Here is a 19494-nt window from a genome sequence, read left to right as displayed (position 1 = left end):
GAGAACATGCTTCATTGACACTAATATTTTGATGCAGAAAGTCCCAATTAGTTGATAATAGCATCTCGTATAACAAAGGAAAGTTGGCCTTTCTAAAGTTAAATTGTTCGCTGTGACTGTTCATAGGAAAAAACTTGTGCGATTTGATATTAAAATTTACACATATAGAAAGAGTAGGATGATGAGCGTCTTCGTCAACAAAGATTAGGTCGGAAAGCTCAACTAGACAACCAATATTAGAAAAAACTAAGTCCAATGTATGTTGTTGCATATTTTTTATATTGTTATTTTGAGAAAGATTATGAAATTCTTTAAAATTATTTAAAATATTATTTATACTTTTTTATTAAAAGTGAAAAGTACATACAAAATGTATTCTTGTACAAATGGACATATAGTGTAATAACATCAAAGAGTGAAGGCATCGTTTCTGCTTCCTGATATATCACTTGATAAATGGCTAAATCCAAAGGCCCTCGAGTGTCTATTCTAAACTTGTAACATTCACTGGCTCGTAAATCTGAGTTGATGATGGTGAAGTCGTTTGTACTGGCATTAGGCTCTGGAAAAATTATATCTATATGCAGTAAACAAGTTTTGAAAACTTTCTTTGCGCATACGCAGCAATATTAGAGTCAAATATTGAGTTAACTTAAGTCACTCCACCCTAATGAAAAATTTTCATGTCTGCCGACTATGGACATACCTGAATGATCGGAACAGTAACATTACCACGTTCGGGCGTAGTCGTTCTGCAGTTCTTCTCATCTTTACCATCAGCGCAGTCTGGTTGACCATCGCACAGCCACCTAAACGGAATACAATGAGATCCACCACACGCATACTGTCCTTCCGGACAAGCATTTGTGTCGGTGCAATTCAGTTCATCAGATCCATCATTACAATCCATTTCGCCGTCGCAATGCCACATTTGGGGTATGCAGCTGTTAGGACTAGATTTGCAGCGAAATTCTGTATCTAAATAAACACAAATAACAAACCTCGCTCATCGTAAATGTCTATATTTACTCTTGCAAGATGGGGTGTCAGGATCAATAACCGTAGTGGGTTTCATGGTTGTGGTTGTTGTGGTTGTAGTGTTATGACACATTACTTCATCGCTACCATCGCCGCAGTCGTCCGCATCGTCGCACTTCCACCAGGAAGGGATACATTGTTGGTTGGCGCATTGGAACATCCAGGCGTGTTCGCAAGTTTTGTTCTGTTAAATAAGTACCCAACGAATATGTTATACACTCTTTACTTTTCAATTACAACCTAGGTATACGTACCTTGGGTGGTTTGGGTGTGGTTGTCTTGCAGTTCATCTCATCTCTACCGTCTGGGCAGTCTATATCATCATCGCACACCCAACTATGGGGAATACATTTATTTTGAAGTCCACCACATGCATACTCTCCATATAAACAAGTAGCACAATTCAGCTCATCTGACTTATCCAAGCAATCATCGTCTCCATCACACTTAAATGTCGCCCGAATGCATAAGCCATTACGACAAGCAAACTCCTGCTCAGTGCAATTCTGTCGTTTGTTGCTTGTTGTTTCTAAAAAAATTACCTTTCTCTGATTATTATCAGACAATGTATCTTAAGTTTGAATAAAAGACAATTACCAGGATTCATGGAAATGGCCGTGGTAGATGTTTTGGTGGTATTTGTTGTGGTTGTGATGTTATGACAGCCCACTTCATCGCTACCATCGCCGCAGTCGTCTATACCGTTACACTTCGACCTAGACGTGACGCAATTTTGGTTGGCGCATTCGAACATCCCGCGGTATGGGCAAATTTTGTTCTGTTAAGTAAGCACCCAAAGAATATATTAAACATTCTGTATATTTCAATTACAGACTAGATATAGGTACCTTGGGTGGTGAGGACGCGGTAGTCGTGCAGTTCTCCTCATCTCTACCATCAATGCAGTTCTTAATACCGTCACACACCTGCACATAGTTAATACACCCTATGTAATGTCCGCGTCCATAACACGGAAATTCTTTCTCCGAACACGGCATATTTTCACACCCCACTTCGTCTAACCCAGTTAAACAATCTTTCTTACCATTGCACTTCTTTGCCTGCGGAATACATCTAACAGATCCCAATTTGCAGTCAAACTCATCGTCTAAAAAGTGCCAATAATCATCTTTATTCTCTACGAATCTCTCGCTACTTACTTTTACAAGGTACGCAATCCTGCTCGTCCGACTTATCGACGCAGTCGTATGACCCATCACACTTCCATATCGCCGGAAGACACGTCCCATTATCACAGCTGAACTGCGTCTCTGTACACTTCTTCGAGCAATTTATTTCATCTGATCGATCCAAACAGTCGTTTTCACGGTCACAACGCCACCGCATGGGTATACAAAATCCATTAGCACAGGTAAAATAATTAGAGCTGCAGGTTTTTCCAACACAATGACTCTCATCAGAGCCATCAGCACAATCCTTTTCGCCGTCACATTTCCATCTGTTTGGTATACAATGGCCGTCGGTGCACCGGAATAAATCACCCCTGCAACTGTTCTGGATAGGAGGGTTCACTAAATCAACGAAGGGTTTCGTTGTATCGGGAACACACGTTTCATTTTTGAGTTCCATCCCTGTAACGAAACAAATGATGTCCAGGGATTTCAGTAAAGTTACTTTTCGTACCGTCTGGGCAAAGACACGCTTTTCCTTGGTCTGGTTTCCCGACGCAAATATGCGAGCAAGATGTGTTCGTGCAAGAATTGGTACCAGTGCGAATACCATCAGCGTACACTTTTAGATCTAACTCAAGACGTAACCTCGCGAGGATCTCGTGACCACCTTGACCATCTTTATCTGCGCTAAAGATAGCATTGTTTCGCCATTCGGTCCAGTACATTTTGTTTTTGAAAACAGCTATCCCGAATGGATGACCGACATCGTTACCTTCAAAGATTAAATGTTTGAAGTGGTCACCGTTGATGTTACTAGTAGCTATATAGTCCTTGCCGGCGTCTACCCAGTATATTTTGTCCGCGGCATAGTCAACAGTGATACCATTAGGCCACCTAACATGTGCTTCCCCAAAGAGTTTCTTTATGTTTGTGCCATCCAAATCAGCACGATTAACTGAAGGATTTTCGACGGACCAGTCCGTCCAGAACATGTATCCAGCTTTGGGATGAAGAGCGATACCTCTTGGTTTCTTTAAATGGGTGGGTCCTACAACCGTACGTCTCATTCTTCCACTGTGACTAATATCCGTCCTGATCAGCTCGATTTTCGACCTTTTTCCATCCACGAAATACAAGTTGTTCGACATCCAGTCTAGCGCCATTCCTTCGATTAAGTCCAAATCGGTATTAACCAAAATTTCCGACTGTCCGTTATCCATACACTGTCGCTCGATCGTTTTAAAAGCAATATCGGCCCAATAAACACAATTACTTTTCATATCAAAATCGAAGGTTACCACATTCTCCAGTTTCTTCAGAGGCAACGGCTCCAGCTTTTTCGTAATTAAATCGTATTTACTAATATTGTTTTTTTCACTAACAAGCAAGAAACCCTGCAGGTCACGGGTCGGACAGGGGACCTCTTCTGGTAGGTAGCGGTTTTCGACACCATCGATACACACATCGCCCGGAATTTTCCTATAACCTCTGGAACGATTGTAAAATTCGCCAAGCTTACAAGTTATAGGTACGTTGTATGGGTTGTCTACGATGGATGCATTCCTGACACAGTGTCCCTCGTCGGAACGGACAAAACCAAAATCACTGAAAATTAGGATGAATAAAAAGATTAAAATCAGTGTTATTGTTACCATAAGTAGTCACGAAAATCGCAACTGCAAGGCACTATCGAAATGGAAGTGTCAAAATTTTCGCCACCGTAACAATTAGCATGGCGCTTTCGACGTTGGTAGGTTAACTGTTGTCCCAAAACACATGAGATGTTGTTTTGATTGCTAGATGGCCAGGTGGTATAGTCGTCCTGGACAAATAAATGAATTATTACATTTAACAGTAGTCCAAAACCAACATTCATAGAAAACTCGGCTCTGATTGGTCAATTTAAAACAAAGAAAAGCCTTATTTTCTCACCTTCGAGCAATTATACTTGAACGCGTTCCTTAGTTCCAGTTTAAAAATTGTCCATTGTTGGTCCTCCGGTAGGGACCCAAACACAATAAACATTGTCGTATTCTCCCCCGGTTCGGTCGTCAACCCGTACAACCTGATATTTTCGCTATGAAACTTTGCCTGCTGCCACTTTTCCCCTTCATCGGTTGAATACAAAATGTATCTCGTCTCCCCGTTCAACTTAGAAAACTCGATAGCTGTCAAAATACCACCATGGTCCCCCATATTGAACAAGTACGAATCGTTGAGTACTTGTCTCCATGTCAATCCGGCATCGTTACTAACGTAGACTCCACGGTGTCCATCCAGGGACTTCCCCACAACACCGGTTGCTATAATTATACCCGGAATGGACTTACTCGATAAGATATTGGTAGATCTATTGCCAGAGTGCCGTTGGTTGAACTCCAGGTTTAAGTGTAATGAACAGTTGGTGTTCACTGAGCATGGAATCGGGTGACCGTCGACGTCTCGTTCTGGAGCCTGGATCAAACGCCATGTATGACCATGGTCGAAAGTAATGTACGAACGCAAATTCCAGAGACTGACGTTGTTGTTGTATAATTCAGTGTTGGGTACGACTTGAGAGGCTATGTAAATTCCGGAGAGACCTTCGACTTTGTAGACGTCGACAAAAGCGTTTTCAGGAACGCGACTGGAATACAAATATTTGGTTTTATTTTCATATGACGACTATATTTAAAAAAAAACTGGCGCCCGAGATTAATTTCGTAAAAAAAAGAAAAACAAACGTTGTCAGTTACAATATTAGAAGTTTTCTTACTGTATCCAAGTGTAGTTCAATGTGCTGTTCGGCAAATAGGACAACACATCCACCAGCGAAAACATAAACATGACCACATCATCTTCATTGTCTAAATAATCGGAAACATGTAAATGTGAAACGGTATTCGAATCGCTAACCACTACAAGCGCTCTGTTACTCGTGACGTCTACAATAAAGTAACTCCTAATATCCACTTTAGTGTGAAACAGACCCCTTTTTTCCTTCCCCAGCTTGTGAGAGAGATATAGTTCTAGAACCCCTGTAGGAGACACTTTCGTGGTGAAAAGGTAGTCGTCTCTAACACAAAAATCTGAGATATTTGTAGCCCGAACTATGCCGGATCCATTTAAAAATAAATCGTTCGAATACAAGATGGTGTTATAACCATCAGTTTCCATCCTTTGCACGACCAGACTATGAAGGGAATCGTTTTCCTTCACCCAGTGAAAACTCCTGACCGAGTCCTGCATTTGTCTGAAAGTATTTCCAAAATCTTCGGTCACCCACAATCGGTGTAGTTGATCTAAAACAATGAACACTGATGGTTCAAGTTCGTGGAACGAAACTTGGATAGGACTAAAATCCAACGTGATTTTTTTAATGTCTTGGCCGTGGTTTGTCGTAACGAAGAGTAAATTGTTTTTAATATCTGTAAACACCAGCTAGAACCAAAAGAAGTATAGTGGAGTGAGCGCCGTCTGTCGTTGGTGATGCTCACGTGTGTGTCGTAAGTCGGGTGTATGTAGAACTTCTCCAAAGTAGCATAAATCTGATCTGATTCGTTTGATACTTTGAAAAGGGATGTTTTATCTTCGTATGTATCGCCATTATCGTATGAAATGTACACAGCTGAGGGTTCTGAATCCTGGGTAGGATTGGGGTTACGTGCTAAACAAATGATGGCGTTACTTCCATTCCCTACCCAGTGGACTATTAGCTGCTCATGAGTGTCATTGAGGTGATTAATCTAAAATCAAAAAACTGTTGTGGAAGAATTGGTTTGTATTATTTTTAAAACATAATACACCCAATTGAGCCATGTCTGAAAACAATCTATGAACGGATTTTGTCAAAGTTTTCATTTTAAAATATTATCGTCTCATATCTCCTAATGATTTTGGTAAAGATTTTTTTTTCCTAGAAACACTTCCTACTTGAGGACGCATCGTTTAAAAAAAAATACGTTAGAATGAAAACTTTTAAAAAATCTGTTCATAGATTGTTTTCACGTGTTGTTCAATTGTACAAAAAATTGGTTGCCTGTATGTATTGATTTAGTTAAATTTCGATGACGAAGTCGTTTGTTGAAATACAACATCCAAATTCGCTATAACTTAATACGATATACATTGCATGATTCATTTTCTGGGGAAGGATAAGGTGGAAACAAATTATGTCTAGAACTTCGGATAAAAATCGCAGTGAATTTGACTACCAAGTTCTTTATATTCTTTGTATATTGCGCAATAAAGGTTATCAACTTTACCTAACCTTGGAATATTAATAGCAAAAGTTTACTATTACTCTGTTTACCGATTTGTGGAATGAAGATAACTGTTTCACCACATGGCACAATTTCAAGACTTTGTAACACTATATTAAAAATGGTCTGAGAAGTCGCTCGAGCAGTCTTATTTATTAAAATTACATTATTGGAATTTTATTCTAAACACATTTTCTTGTTGTACCGCTAACATGTGAATAAATTGTCTCGATATAAACATGTAGTGAATTACCTACCTTCGAAACTATGGTGTTGCTATCCGTTGATCTTTTAACAACCGGAGGCGAGTGGAAGAGTTCATCTCTGTCAATAATTACTGTGCGTTCTAGTCCTTGCGAAGGATCAGAGCACCCATGTAATGTTTTTGTGAGTTCTGCTGCTCCATTATGTAGAAAAAAATAGCACACAATCAGTAAAACACTCGTGCTTTTCATTGCACACCGTTCATACCAAAAGGAGATTAAGAAATGAAAGAAATGCACTCTAATAGCTTGAGTTTGGTAAACAAACCGAAAGAGGCAAAATGTGTGCAATCAATTATGTTAAACAAACCTAAAAAAATGTAAATTACCGAGTCACCCCTCTCACCCTGTGGGTGATAAAATGACGTAATCGGTTTTTACTGCGCGTGGGTAAATAACCGCGTTTCAGTACAGCACGGAAAACCCAGATGTATATCAGTAGAAGCAGTCAAATTGCTCCTTGTTTTGTTGAAGAGAATACTGATAGTTCAGTCTTTGGAGAACCCAAAACGACTGGTATCATTAGTTGTTGATGTCTTCGCCAGTGAGTCAATCTCAGGTAACTTCTGTTGTCTTATCTCAAGAAATACACGCTTTCATTGTTTACAAATTTTATTGAAAGCTGGTTTACAAGTTCACAAAGAAGTGGGGTTTATCTGACGTACTGTTAGTTGCCTACACAAGTTTTGTCTTGTTATACTACATGATACTATTTCTTAAATATGTTTTTCTAATGTTTAAATAATGGATATTTAGTAAATTTGCATTTGCAAAACCATAAGTCGATTTATAAAATGTGATAACAAACAAGAGGCTAGGTGTTATTTCTTCTTCTTCTTACTGTAGGTCGTTCAGATGTTCCAATGATTCTCATAAGGAGGGTGAAATCCATAATGCACTACAGTTTCTATTCTAATATGTAGTATTCAATATAGTTTCTATGATTCGTCTTCTTCTTCTTCTTCTGTTACGACACCCTTCTTCATCGCTACCATCCCCGCAGTCGTCTATTCCGTCGCACTTCCACCAAGAGGCAACGCATTTTTGGTTGGCGCATTTGAACATCCAATCATTTTGACAAATCTTCTGTTAAATAAGCACTCAAAGATTGGGTTAAATATGTCTGTCTAAATATACATACCTCACGTTGTGTGGGTGAGGTAGTTGTGCAATTCGCCTCATCTCTACCATCAGAACAGTCTCTAATACCATCACACACCCGGTCATATAAAATACACACATTATATCGTCCACCACAGGAAAATTCATTATCCGAACACGTTTTATTTTCACAATTCATTTCGTCTAACCCATTTCCACAGTCTTCCTTACCATCGCATTGCTGGGTTTGCGGAACACACCTACCAGAACCCCATTTACAGTCAAATTCATCACCTAAAACAATGCCAATAATCTTCGTTTCCTACGTATCTCTCGATGCTTACTTTTACAAGGTGATGCACAATCCTGTTCATCTGACTTGTCCTTGCAGTCGTATGTGTCATCGCACCTGGCTGACGCCAGAATACATCTGTCACTGTCGCAACCGAACAGCTGTTTTGAACATGTTTGACAATCTTTCTCATCTAACCCGTCTAAACAGTCGATGGAGCGATCACAACGCCACTGCTTGGGTATACATTTGCCATCACAGGCAAACAAATTAGAGCTGCAGTTGTTTTGAACAGGATTAGTAGGAAGAGGGTGACACGTATTGTTTTTGAGTTCCATATCTGTAACGAAACAATAATGATTAACAGAGTATGTTGTAAGTGTGCAGTTTTCGTACCGTCGGGACACAGACAAGCTTTTCCGTTCCCTGGTTTTCCGACGCAAATGTAAGGGCAAGATGTGTCCGTACAAGAATTTGAGCCAGTGCGGACACCATGGCCGTATACCTTCAAGCCCATCGCGTATTGAAAAGTCCCGAGGATCTCTTTATCGCTTTGACCATCCTTATCTGCGCTAAACATGGCACGGTTTCGCCAGTCGGTCCAATACATTTTGGTTTTGAATACGGCAATGGAGAATGGTTGAGCGACGGCTTTATCTTTATAAATTACATATTCGAAGAAGTCACCGTGGAGGTCGCTATTGGCTATATAGTCGAAAGCCGCGTCTACCCAGTAGATTCTCTCCGCGATATAGTCAACAGTGATACCATTAGGCCACTTAACACGTTCTGCTCCGAAGAGTTTCTTTATGTTTTTACCATCCAAATCAGCACGACCAATTGAAGCATTTGCGTAGGCCCAGTCGGTCCAAAACATGTATCCAGCTTTGGGGTGTAGCGCGATGCCTCTGGGTTTTTGTAAATCGTTGGGTCCTAACACCGTACGCCTCATTCTTCCACTGTGATTAGTATCCGTTCTGATCAGCTCGATTTTCGAACTTTTTCCAAGCACAAAATACAAGTTGTTCGACATCCAGTCTAACGCCATCCCTTCAACATTTACCAAATCGGTAGAAACTAAAATTTCCGGCTTGCTACCATTCAAACACTGTCGTTCGATTGTTTTGAAAATGATATCGCCCCAATAAAAACAGTTACTTTTCATATCAAAATCGAAGGCTACCACATTGCCCAGTTTCTTCACTAGCAACAACTCTAGCTTCCTTGTAATTAAATTGTATCTACGAATGTTCTTCTTCTGACTGAGAAGCAAGAAATCTTGCACCTCACTGAACGGACAAAGGACCTCTTCTGGTAAGTATTGGTCGCCATCGATACACACATCGCCCGGAATTTTTCTATAACCTTTGGTGCGACTGTAAAATTCATACGGGTTACAAATTAGAGGCTCTTGGTAAGGGTCGTGTTTAATGGATGAGTTTCTAACACAGTGTCCCACGCTGGAACGGACGAAGCCAAAATCACTAAAAAGTACAAGTTGAAAAAAAATTAAAATTAGTATTACGTCACCTTAGAACTGGTTTGCCGCATATCCAGATCGCGTCCGAGGGATTTTCGCCTCTACTGCTTGGTGCAGATTTGCCGCATGTCGCACTTGGGCGAAGCGAAACATAGTTTAGATTCAGTGCTGATTTGCCGCATGTCCAAGCAGAAATCGATACAGTACCGTTATCCGTTTTTACGTACTTCCTTGCTGTTTTGCTTTTCAGCGTTAGGTTTGGGGTTGGGAAAGAAATCGTATTCAACTTCACGCGCAGAACAATAAGAATAATGTGAAATAAATAAAAAAGAGACTTAACAATTTTGATGAATCTGAAATTAAAAAAAAGCAACTGTAATTTGTGCAACTCTTTTTCTGTTGTTATAGATGTTACAAATATTTTCAAATTATTAGATTCGAAATTTTACAAATTTAAATTTCAAATAGATTTGTTGTTCGATAAACAAATAATTTAATTTTTTACTAAACAGTAACATTTTATTAACGATATTTCTACATCAATAATCACAAATAATAGATACATTTTTAATTTTTTAAATTAAAATGTTGTAAAAGTAATATGAAAATTAAAATTTCGAAGCAAAATCTGTTTAGGTGGATTTTGCTTCGAAATTTATTACTGGAACGTTTACAAAAATCAGCTTTTGACATAAAATGCTTGCAAATTTGAAACAGAATTGGAATGTTTCTTGACAATCATGCCTAATACATTTTTGACTTGTATCTTTTAAAAAGAATTATTTCCGAATTTATAGCTATTTACAATTTACGACTTACTTCAAGAACAAATTCCGTATTAGAATTTTACCTATAATAACTAAATAGATGTATGTTGTTAACTTATATAAGGTACCTTACATCGAAACGAGTAATTTGTTTTTTAATATGACATTGCCTTTCTTTATCATTCTATTTGTCTAACAATTATTGTTGTGCAATTATACGCGTGTAAATAAAAATAACTTTACAATAACTTATTTATGGGTAAATTTTTTTACCAATTAATTTAACTGGATGGTTATATGTAATGGTAATAATAGCCGCATAAAATTCACTCACTGTTTAGGTATACCAGATATCAAAAGCTATTAAATCCAAATGTTATTGTTTATTTTTTTATGTCTCGAGCGCAAGCTAAGGAAGTATTGTAATCAGGTTCATCGGGCGACTGGCTACTTTTATGGCTTCTCAACGTTTCATGACTCCTATAATGCGAAAACATAGGTCTCGCGTTTCCAGTTGATAAAACGCTGACCAACATTTGTAATCATCCTCCCCATTATATAACGTCATCTCCAACTTTTACAGCAATAAATGTTATATAAATTTTAAAAAATAACATACTTTTTCATTTGTTGTTTATTGAGATTTTACCCTAAGCATCCAGATTGAATTGAATTACCATAACCCTAATTTCTTGAGATTTTGAAAACAGGACATACTACATACATAAAGAAAGTTAAAAGAATTTGAAGTAATGTAATGATACTCTTTTTACATCAACATACTATTATTTATCAATTAATTGGGCATCGTCCAAAATACTGTTCATAAATTATAAGTGCAGGAAGTTTATGCAAAAACATGCAAATATATTTTTTGCGTATAATAATATGTATTGCTTTATTAATAAGTATCTACTCATTTATAAGAATTATTAAAATTAGTAAAAAAAAGTATTCAAGTCTCTGTCTAGTTTAATACCTTACCTTATTAAAATAATAAGTTTAATCAATTATGTAGTTAGCAAACAATGATGTTTAATTTATACTTAGTAGGGTTCACGGCATGTTTAATTCGGAGTTATAATTTGAGAATATAATTTACCCGTTTATTTATTTTTGTAGTTTAGTAGTACTTCAGCAAATTTAGAAAACTGTATGTTATTTAAAAATACGTGACAAATCACGAGGCCAGGCAATCTAGAGATCTGACTGTTGGTTTGCGCGGGAAATACTGCATACTTTTTAGATAAAAGGAGTCTATGATAAGCGCACGTAGGAGATCATAGACAGAGAGCTAATATTTAGAGCTAATGTATTGGAAAGAAATAGGACAAGTTTACGTGCGCACACCACAGCCTCCCTTTCTTCTCTAAACAGTTTGGGATCATACCACAGTATCATAAATAATAATTGACAAAGAGTTCGCAAAGGAATCCAACGGAAATATTTATACAATTGTTTACAACTACCAGTACAAATAATTCTTTCATTTTCAACTGAAAAGCGTATAACTATATTAAGTACTAGATATTATGGAGTTAGGGGTAATCAAATAGATTTGGGTTGCAGTCAACATAATTGTCACTGATACATAAGACATGGAAACGAATGATTTATTTCCAAATCCAAATATACTGCATTTACAGTTTTAAGCAGTATCACTGCTAATTTTCTCTGGTTGCCCGACAATAGCTACTTGTAGTCAATATCCACGTAATGTAATAAAATACTGGAATCTAATTGTTTGAGACAACAACCTATTTTTACCCGAGTGTTCTTTATCAGTTTGAATATTTTATATAAAAAAATTACATATTAAGCTGCAATTTTAGTAGGACTGCAGCGAGTCAACGAGCCGCCTTTACTCCGCCAATGCAAAGAAAATATCATTTTATTATCCTTTGTAAAAGTAGTTCCTTTCTGTAAAACACATTTAAATTTGGTACTCCGTATTTCGTTCACAATTCACCATTTAACAATGGAAATTGACAATGCAATATTTGGATTCTACAGTTTTTAGGAAAAATGAATGACTGCAATGAGTTTTATCAAATGTAGATTTTATATAAAAATAAAGAAAAATAAGTCTCTTTATTTTAAAAATATTTAGAAAAAATCGAATCAAAACATCAATAATTTAACATTCATTGTTCGTTATACTTAGTTAACTACTTCACCACGAGATTTCTAATATCGTTTCAATTTTTCATTTATTTCACATTACGAGTCCTTGCCGTATTTCTTGTTCTGCGCGTGAAGTTGATTAAGAAATCTTAATCTTAATTATCTCTGAAAAATGTATCTATTATTATCTGTAATTATTGATGTGGAAATATCATTTCCACAAATACGAATATAGGTATGCAGCATTATGAATTTTGTTGACTAAAATTTTAGAGAAAATAAGGTCAATCATTTCCGAGAAATCATTAAACAAAAATGTTACTGTTAAGTAAAAAATTAAATTATTTGTTTAACGAGCAACAAATCTATTTGAAATTTAAATTTGTAAAATTTCGAATCTAATAATTTGAAACTGAATCTTTCTTAAAAAAAAAATTGAAAATATTTGTAACATCTATAACAACAGAAAAACAGTTGCACAAATTACAGTTGCTTTTTTTTAATTTCAGATTCATCAAAATTGTTAAGTCTTTTTTATTTATTTCACATTATTCTTATTGTTCTGCGCGTGAAGTTGAATACGATTTCTTTCCCAACCCCAAACCTAACGCTGAAAAGCAAAACAGCAAGGAAGTACCTAAAAACGGATAACGGTACTGTATCGATTTCTGCTTGGACATGCGGCAAATCAGCACTGAATCTAAACTATGTTTCGCTTCGCCCAAGTGCGACATGCGGCAAATCTGCACCAAGCAGTAGAGGCGAAAATCCCTCGGACGCGATCTGGATATGCGGCAAACCAGTTCTAAGGTGACGATTATGGTTACCATAAGTAGTCACGGAAGTCACAACTACAAGGTACCCTCGAAGTGGAAGTGTCGAAATTTTCGCCACTGTAGCAGTTAGCATGGGACTTCCGACGTTGGTAGGTTAACTGTTGTCCCAAAACACATGAGATGTTGTTTTGATTGCTAGATGGCCAGGTGGTATAGTCGTCCTGGACAAATAAATGAATTATTACATTTAACAGTAGTCCAAAACCAACATTCATAGAAAACTCGGCTCTGATTAATCAATTTAAAACAAAGAAAAGTCTTATTTTCTCACCTTGGAGCAATTATACTTGAACGCGTTCCTTAGTTCCAGTTTAAAAATGATCCACTGATTATCTTTGGGTAGGGAGCCAAACACAGTAAACACTGTTGTATTCTCCCCTGGTTCGGTCGTCAACCCGTACAGCCTGATATTTTCACTATGAAACTTTGCCTGCTGCCACTTTTCCCCTTCATCGGTTGAATACAAAATGTATCTCGTCTCCCCGTTCAACTTCGAAAACTCGATAGCTGTCAAAATACCACCATGGTCCCCCATATTGAACAAGTACGAATCGTTGAGTACTTGTCTCCATGTCAATCCGGCATCGTTACTAACGTAGACTCCACGGTGTCCATCCAGGGACTTGCCCAGAACCCCAGTCGCTATAATTAAACCCGGAACGGACTTACTCGATAAGATACTTGTAGATCGATTGCCAGAGTACCGTTGGTTGAACTCCAGGTTTAAGTGTAATGAACAGTTGGTGTTCACTGAGCATGGAATCGGGTGACCGTCGACGTCTCGTTCTGGAGCCTGGATCAAACGCCATGTATGACCATGGTCGAAAGTAATGTACGAACGCAAATTCCAGAGACTGACGTTGTTGTTGTATAATTCAGGGTTGGGTACGACTTGAGAGGCTATGTAAATTCCGGAGAGACCTTCGACTTTGTAGACGTCCACAAAAGCGTTTTCAGGAACGCGCCTGGAATACAAATATAATTGGTTTTATTTTCACATAACGACTATATTTAAAAAAACTGGCGCCCGAGATTAATTTCGTAAAAGAAAGAAAAACAAACGTTGTCAGTTACAATATTAGAAGTTTTCTTACTGTATCCAAGTGTAGTTCAACGTGCTGTTCGGAAAATACGACAACACATCCACCAGCGAAAACATAAACATGACCACATCATCTTCATTGTCTAAATAATCGGAAACATGTAAATGTGAAACGGTATCCGAATCGCTAACCACTACAAGCGCTCTGTTACTTGTGACGTCTACAATAAAGTAACTCCTAATATCCACTTTAGTGTCAAACAGACCCTTTTTTTCCTTCCCTAGCTTGTAAGAGACATACAGTTCTAGAACCCCTGTAGGAGAGACTTTCGTGGTGAAAAGGTAGTCGTCTTTGACACAAAAATCTGAGATATTTGTAGCCCGAACCGTGCCCGATCCATTTAAAAATAAATCGTTCGAATACAAGATGGTGTTATAACCATCAGTTTCCATCCTTTGCACGACCAGACTATAAAGGAAATCGCTTTCCTTCACCCAGTGAAAACTCCTGACCGAGTCCTGCATTTGTCTGAAAGTATTTCCAAAATCTTCGGTCACCCACAATCTGTGTAGCTGATCCAAAACAATGAACACTGATGGTTCAAGTTCGTGGAACGAAACTTGGATAGGACTAAAATCCAACGTGATTTTTTTAATGTCTTGGCCGTGGTTTGTCGTAACGAAGAGTAATTTGTTTTTAATATCTGTAAACACCAGCTGGAAGCAAAAGAAGTATAGTGGAGTGAGCGCCCTCTGACATTGGTGGTGCTCACGTGAGTGTCGTACGTCGGGTGTATGTAGAACTTCTCCAAAGTAGCGTAGGTCTGATCTGATTCATTTGATACTTTGAAAAGATTAGTTTTGTTTTCGTAGGTGTCGCCATCGTCGTATGAAATAAAAAGAGATGAAGGTTCTGGGTCCTGGGTGGTGTTGGGGTCACGTGCTAGACAAATGATGACGTTAGTTCCATTGCCCACCCAGTGTACCACTAGCTGCTTATGAGTGTCATTCAGGTGGTTAATCTAAAATCAACATTTTAACAATAATCTTTTCATAGATAGATATCCTTTTATCTACGATGCTTTAGTATAACGTCGTCTGAGAACTTGTTTGATCTACAGACCATAGCGCACTCAGGCCAATGTCGACTCTAAGCGTTCAGAAACGATTTGATCTATAAGTCGTGATCCGTGATGTAATACACATCCTAACCGGTTTCGGCTATTATTTCTACAGGAAAACAAATTATTCAGGTATGTACATGCATTTTATAATAAAATAACTTGACAACTAATTTAAATGTTTAAAAGTCTTGAACTTGTGGTTTAAGAATCCGCGTTGAATTTTTATCCTCGACATTGAGATTTTTGGGTTTTTCGACTTTTCGATTTCTTACTGTTTCAAATTCCCAGTTTTTCGGAATTTCAGTTTGGGGATTTTTCAGTTTAGTTATTATTCAATTTTTGGATTTTACAATTTCTCAATTTTACGATTTTTAAATATTACGATTTTTCAATTTTTGACTTTTATAAACTCTCGATTTTTCAATTTTTCAATTAATTGATGTTTTGATTTTTCCCATTTCTTGACTTTCGGATGTTTCGATTTTTCAGTTTTTTAATTCTTCAATTTTTACAATCGGGTTTTTGGTTTTTCAATTTTTCTATTTTTTAAGGTTTCGATTTTTCAACTTCACTTTTTTGATTTTTCGATTGGATAAATTTTCAATTTTTTAATTTCTCAGTTTTTGGACATTTCAGTTTTGGGATTTTTCAGTTTGTTTTCATTTTTCAATTTTTAGAAATCTCAGTTTTGGGATTTTTCAGTTTATTTGTTATTCAATTTTTCGATTTTACCATTTTTCAGTTTTTCAATTCCACGATTTTTAATTTTTGGATTTCTCAATTTTCCAATGCTTCAATTTTACATTTTTCCAATTTTTCTCCTCTTCAATTTTACAATTTTTAAATATTTCTATTTTTCAATTTTTCAAATTTGACTTTCATAAACTCTCAGTTTTTCGATTTTTCATTTCTTTCAATTTTTTAAAGTTTTGATTTTTCGACTTCACTTTTTTGATTGTTTGATTTCTTAACTTTTCAATTTTTTAATTTCTCAGTTTTGAGATTTTTCAGTTTTTCCATTCTTCAGTTTTTCTTTAATTTTTCAATTTTTCGATGTTTCAGATTAGGGACTTTTCAGATTATTTATTATTCAATTTTTGGACTTTACAATATATGAAGTTTTCAATTTCTCGATGTTCAATTTTTCGCTTTCTCAGTTTTCCGATGTTTCAATTTTACATTTTCCAATTTTTCTCCTTTTCAATTTTACGATTTTTAAATATTTCGATTATTCAATTTTTCAATTTTTGACATTTCTAAATTTTTTGATTTTTCAATTTATCGATGTTTTAATTTTCCCATTTCTTGCATTTTGACTGTTTCGATTTTCCAGTTCTTCAATTTTTCGATTTTTCAGGTATTTTTGATTTTTCAATTTTTCGATTTTTTTTAAGGTTTCGATATTTCGACTTTACTTTTTAGATTTTTCGGTGTCCCAATATTTCAATTTTGTAGATTCTGAGTTTTTGGATATTCAAGTTTTGGAATTTTTCAGTTTTTCGATATTTCAGTTTTGGGATTTTTCAATATTTCGATTCTTCGATTTTTCAATTTTTCAATATTTAAAATTTTACATTTTTCGATTTCTCGATTTTTCATTTCAGTTCTTCAATATGTATTTCAATTTTCAAGTTTCCGAATTTTTCAAATGTTTCGATTTCTTAAGTTTTCGATTTTTCGATTTACCGGTTTTAGATTTTCTGTTTCTCAATTGTTGTTTTTCGAAATTTTCGATTTTTCAATTTTTCAATTTGACTTAAAGTCTTGTTAATTTTTCATTCCCGATTTATCAAGATTTCAGTTTTTCGATTTATCAATTTTTCAATTTATAACATTTTGATTTTATAATTTGGCCTATTTCGGTTTTTCAGTTTTTTCAGTTTTCCATTTTTCGTTTTTTTATTTTTCCGTTTTTCCAATTTTTCAACTTTAAACTTTTTGTTTTTTCGATTTCTCAATTTTTTAAATTTGACTTTAATAAACTAATTCTTCGATTTTTCAATTAATCGATGTTTCGATTTTCCTGTTCTTCAATTCTTTAACTTTTCAATTTTTTGGTTTTTGATTTTTCATTTTTTCGATTTTTTAAGGTTTCTATTTTTCGACTTCACTTTTTTGATTTTTCAATTTCTCAAATTTTCGAATTGTTATTTTTTCATTCCCGATTTATCAAGATTTGATTGTTCAGTGTTTCGATTTATCAATTTTTCAATTTATAACATTTTGATTTTATATTTTGGCCTATTTCGGTTTTTCAGTTTTTTCAGTTTTCCATTTTTCGTTGTTTTTATTTTTCCGCTTTTCCAATTTTTCAACTTTAAACTTTTGATTTTTTAAGGTTTCTATATTTCGATTTCACTTTTTTTATTTTTCTTTTTCTCAAATTTTCGAATTGTTATTTTTTCATTCCCGATTTGTCAAGATTTGATTGTTCAGTTTTTCGATTTATCAGCTTTTCAATTTATAACATTTTGATTTTATATTTTGACCTATTTCGGTTTTCCAGTTTTTCCAGTTTTCCATTTTTCGTTTTTTTATTTTTCCGCTTTTCCAATTTTTCAACTTTAAACTTTTTGTTTTTTCGATTTCTCAATTTTTCAAATTTGACTTTAATAAACTCTAATTCTTCGATTTTTCAATTAATCGATGTTTTGATTTTCCCATTTCTTGACTTTCGAGTGTTTCAATTTTCCTGTTCTTCAATGGTTCAATTTTGTACTTTTTTGAATTTTCGATTTCTTAATTTTTCAACTTTTTAGATTCTCAGTTTTCGGATTTTTCAGTTTTTCCAGTTTTCCATTTTTTCGTTTTTTTTTTTATTATTCCGCTTTTCCAATTTTTCAACTTTTAACTTTTTGTTCTTTCGATTTCTCAATTTTTTGATTTTTTGACTTCATGACTTTTCGATTTCTCAATATTTCAATTTTTCAAGTTTTAATTTTTCGATTTTGGCTTATTTCGATTTCTCAACTGTTCGACTTTTCGATTCCTTCATATTCTTCCTTATAATTTTAGATTTTTGAATTTTACATTTATTTAATTTTTCGATTTTTAGATTTCTCGATTTTTCGAATTAATATCATACAATGTATCGAAAATAACGAAAAAATTGTCACTAAAAACATTTAAAAATCCATACCAAGTAGAACACAATGTTGCCACGTTTTGCTAGTATAAAACACAACTAAAGAATTAATTCTTAGTTAAACAAAAAATAGTACATATAAGTATCAGTAATAATAAAAAATTCTAGTCCAAACCAACAACATCGCTTGTGAACGCTTAGAGTCGACATTGGCCTGAACGCGCTCTGGTCTGTAGATCAAACAAGTTCTCAGAAAGATAGGTATTAATATAAGCAAAAATAGAGGAATCAATGTTGTAAATAACATGAAATTTTATGAAAAATTATTTAAATGTATAGATTAAAAGCTTTTGATCACGTTCACCTTGACTACATTCACCTGAATTCCAAGTAATACTGAAAAAATGGTTACATATTATAATATGAACATTACGTAACTAGTTATAATCAAATTTCAGCTTTTAATATTTATGATTAAGAATTACTGAAAACTCTTTCAAAGTGAACGAAGTTAAAACGACAGACACAATAATGTAAGACCTACTTTTGTTATTGTTAATACTGTGATACATAGGTATTTTGTAAAATAAATTGTGTAAATAATTCTGGGTTTCACCACGCATTTAATTTCAAGATGTGGGAATTCCCAGAGATAATCGAAAAAGGACACTTTTGACAGGTGAGTATACAAATAATTAAACTGTCCCGGTATAACTGGTTAATTACCTTCGATTCTAACGTGATGTTTTCCGTTGATCTTTCTATACCAGTGAGGGGTGGTACCTCATTTCTGTCAATAATTACTGTCCGATCTAGTCCTTGCGGAGCATCAGCGCATCCGTACAATGTTTTTCTCTGTATCTTCTGTTCCGCTGCTTCATTATGTACAAAAAACAGGCACACAACCAATAAAACACAAACGTTTTTCATTCTACTCTGACCGAGACAACAGCTGAAACTAAACTAGT

The 19494-nt window shown here is 35.5% G+C and overlaps 1 protein-coding gene across 3 annotated transcripts; it reads right to left on the bottom strand.

The window, feature by feature from the left end:
* Positions 1-327: 327 nt before the first annotated feature.
* Positions 328-19470, bottom strand: LOC135125897 (sortilin-related receptor-like). Of its 3 annotated transcripts, none has more exons than XM_064051646.1 (13): positions 19253-19470; positions 15091-15339; positions 14370-15034; positions 13547-14240; positions 13267-13436; positions 2683-3776; positions 2199-2630; positions 1887-2146; positions 1636-1816; positions 1293-1567; positions 1030-1222; positions 707-978; positions 328-562 (listed from the first exon to the last, which is right to left on the bottom strand). In XM_064051646.1, exons 1-13 carry the CDS (start codon positions 19454-19456, stop codon positions 485-487), a joined length of 4767 nt encoding a protein of 1588 aa, XP_063907716.1. In that variant the 5' UTR covers positions 19457-19470; the 3' UTR covers positions 328-484. The 3 variants fall into 3 exon arrangements, with proteins under 3 accessions (XP_063907716.1, XP_063907725.1, XP_063907736.1); XM_064051655.1 differs by lacking the exons at positions 13267-13436; positions 13547-14240; positions 14370-15034; positions 15091-15339; positions 19253-19470 and adding exons at positions 3824-3993; positions 4104-4797; positions 4927-5591; positions 5648-5896; positions 6670-6982; XM_064051666.1 differs by lacking the exons at positions 328-562; positions 707-978; positions 1030-1222; ... (3 more) ...; positions 2199-2630; positions 2683-3776 and adding exons at positions 7272-7761; positions 7817-8070; positions 8121-8408; positions 8465-9552.
* Positions 19471-19494: the final 24 nt, after the last annotated feature.

Source organism: Zophobas morio, unplaced genomic scaffold, assembly GCF_036711695.1.
Source record: "Zophobas morio isolate AGI-343-1 ecotype UQ-CSIRO unplaced genomic scaffold, CSIRO_AGI_Zmor_V1 ptg000002l, whole genome shotgun sequence".
NCBI classification, from domain to species: Eukaryota; Metazoa; Arthropoda; class Insecta; order Coleoptera; family Tenebrionidae; genus Zophobas; species Zophobas morio.
Note: the sequence above shows the minus strand (reverse complement) of the source record. Positions and strands in the feature narration are given on the sequence as shown.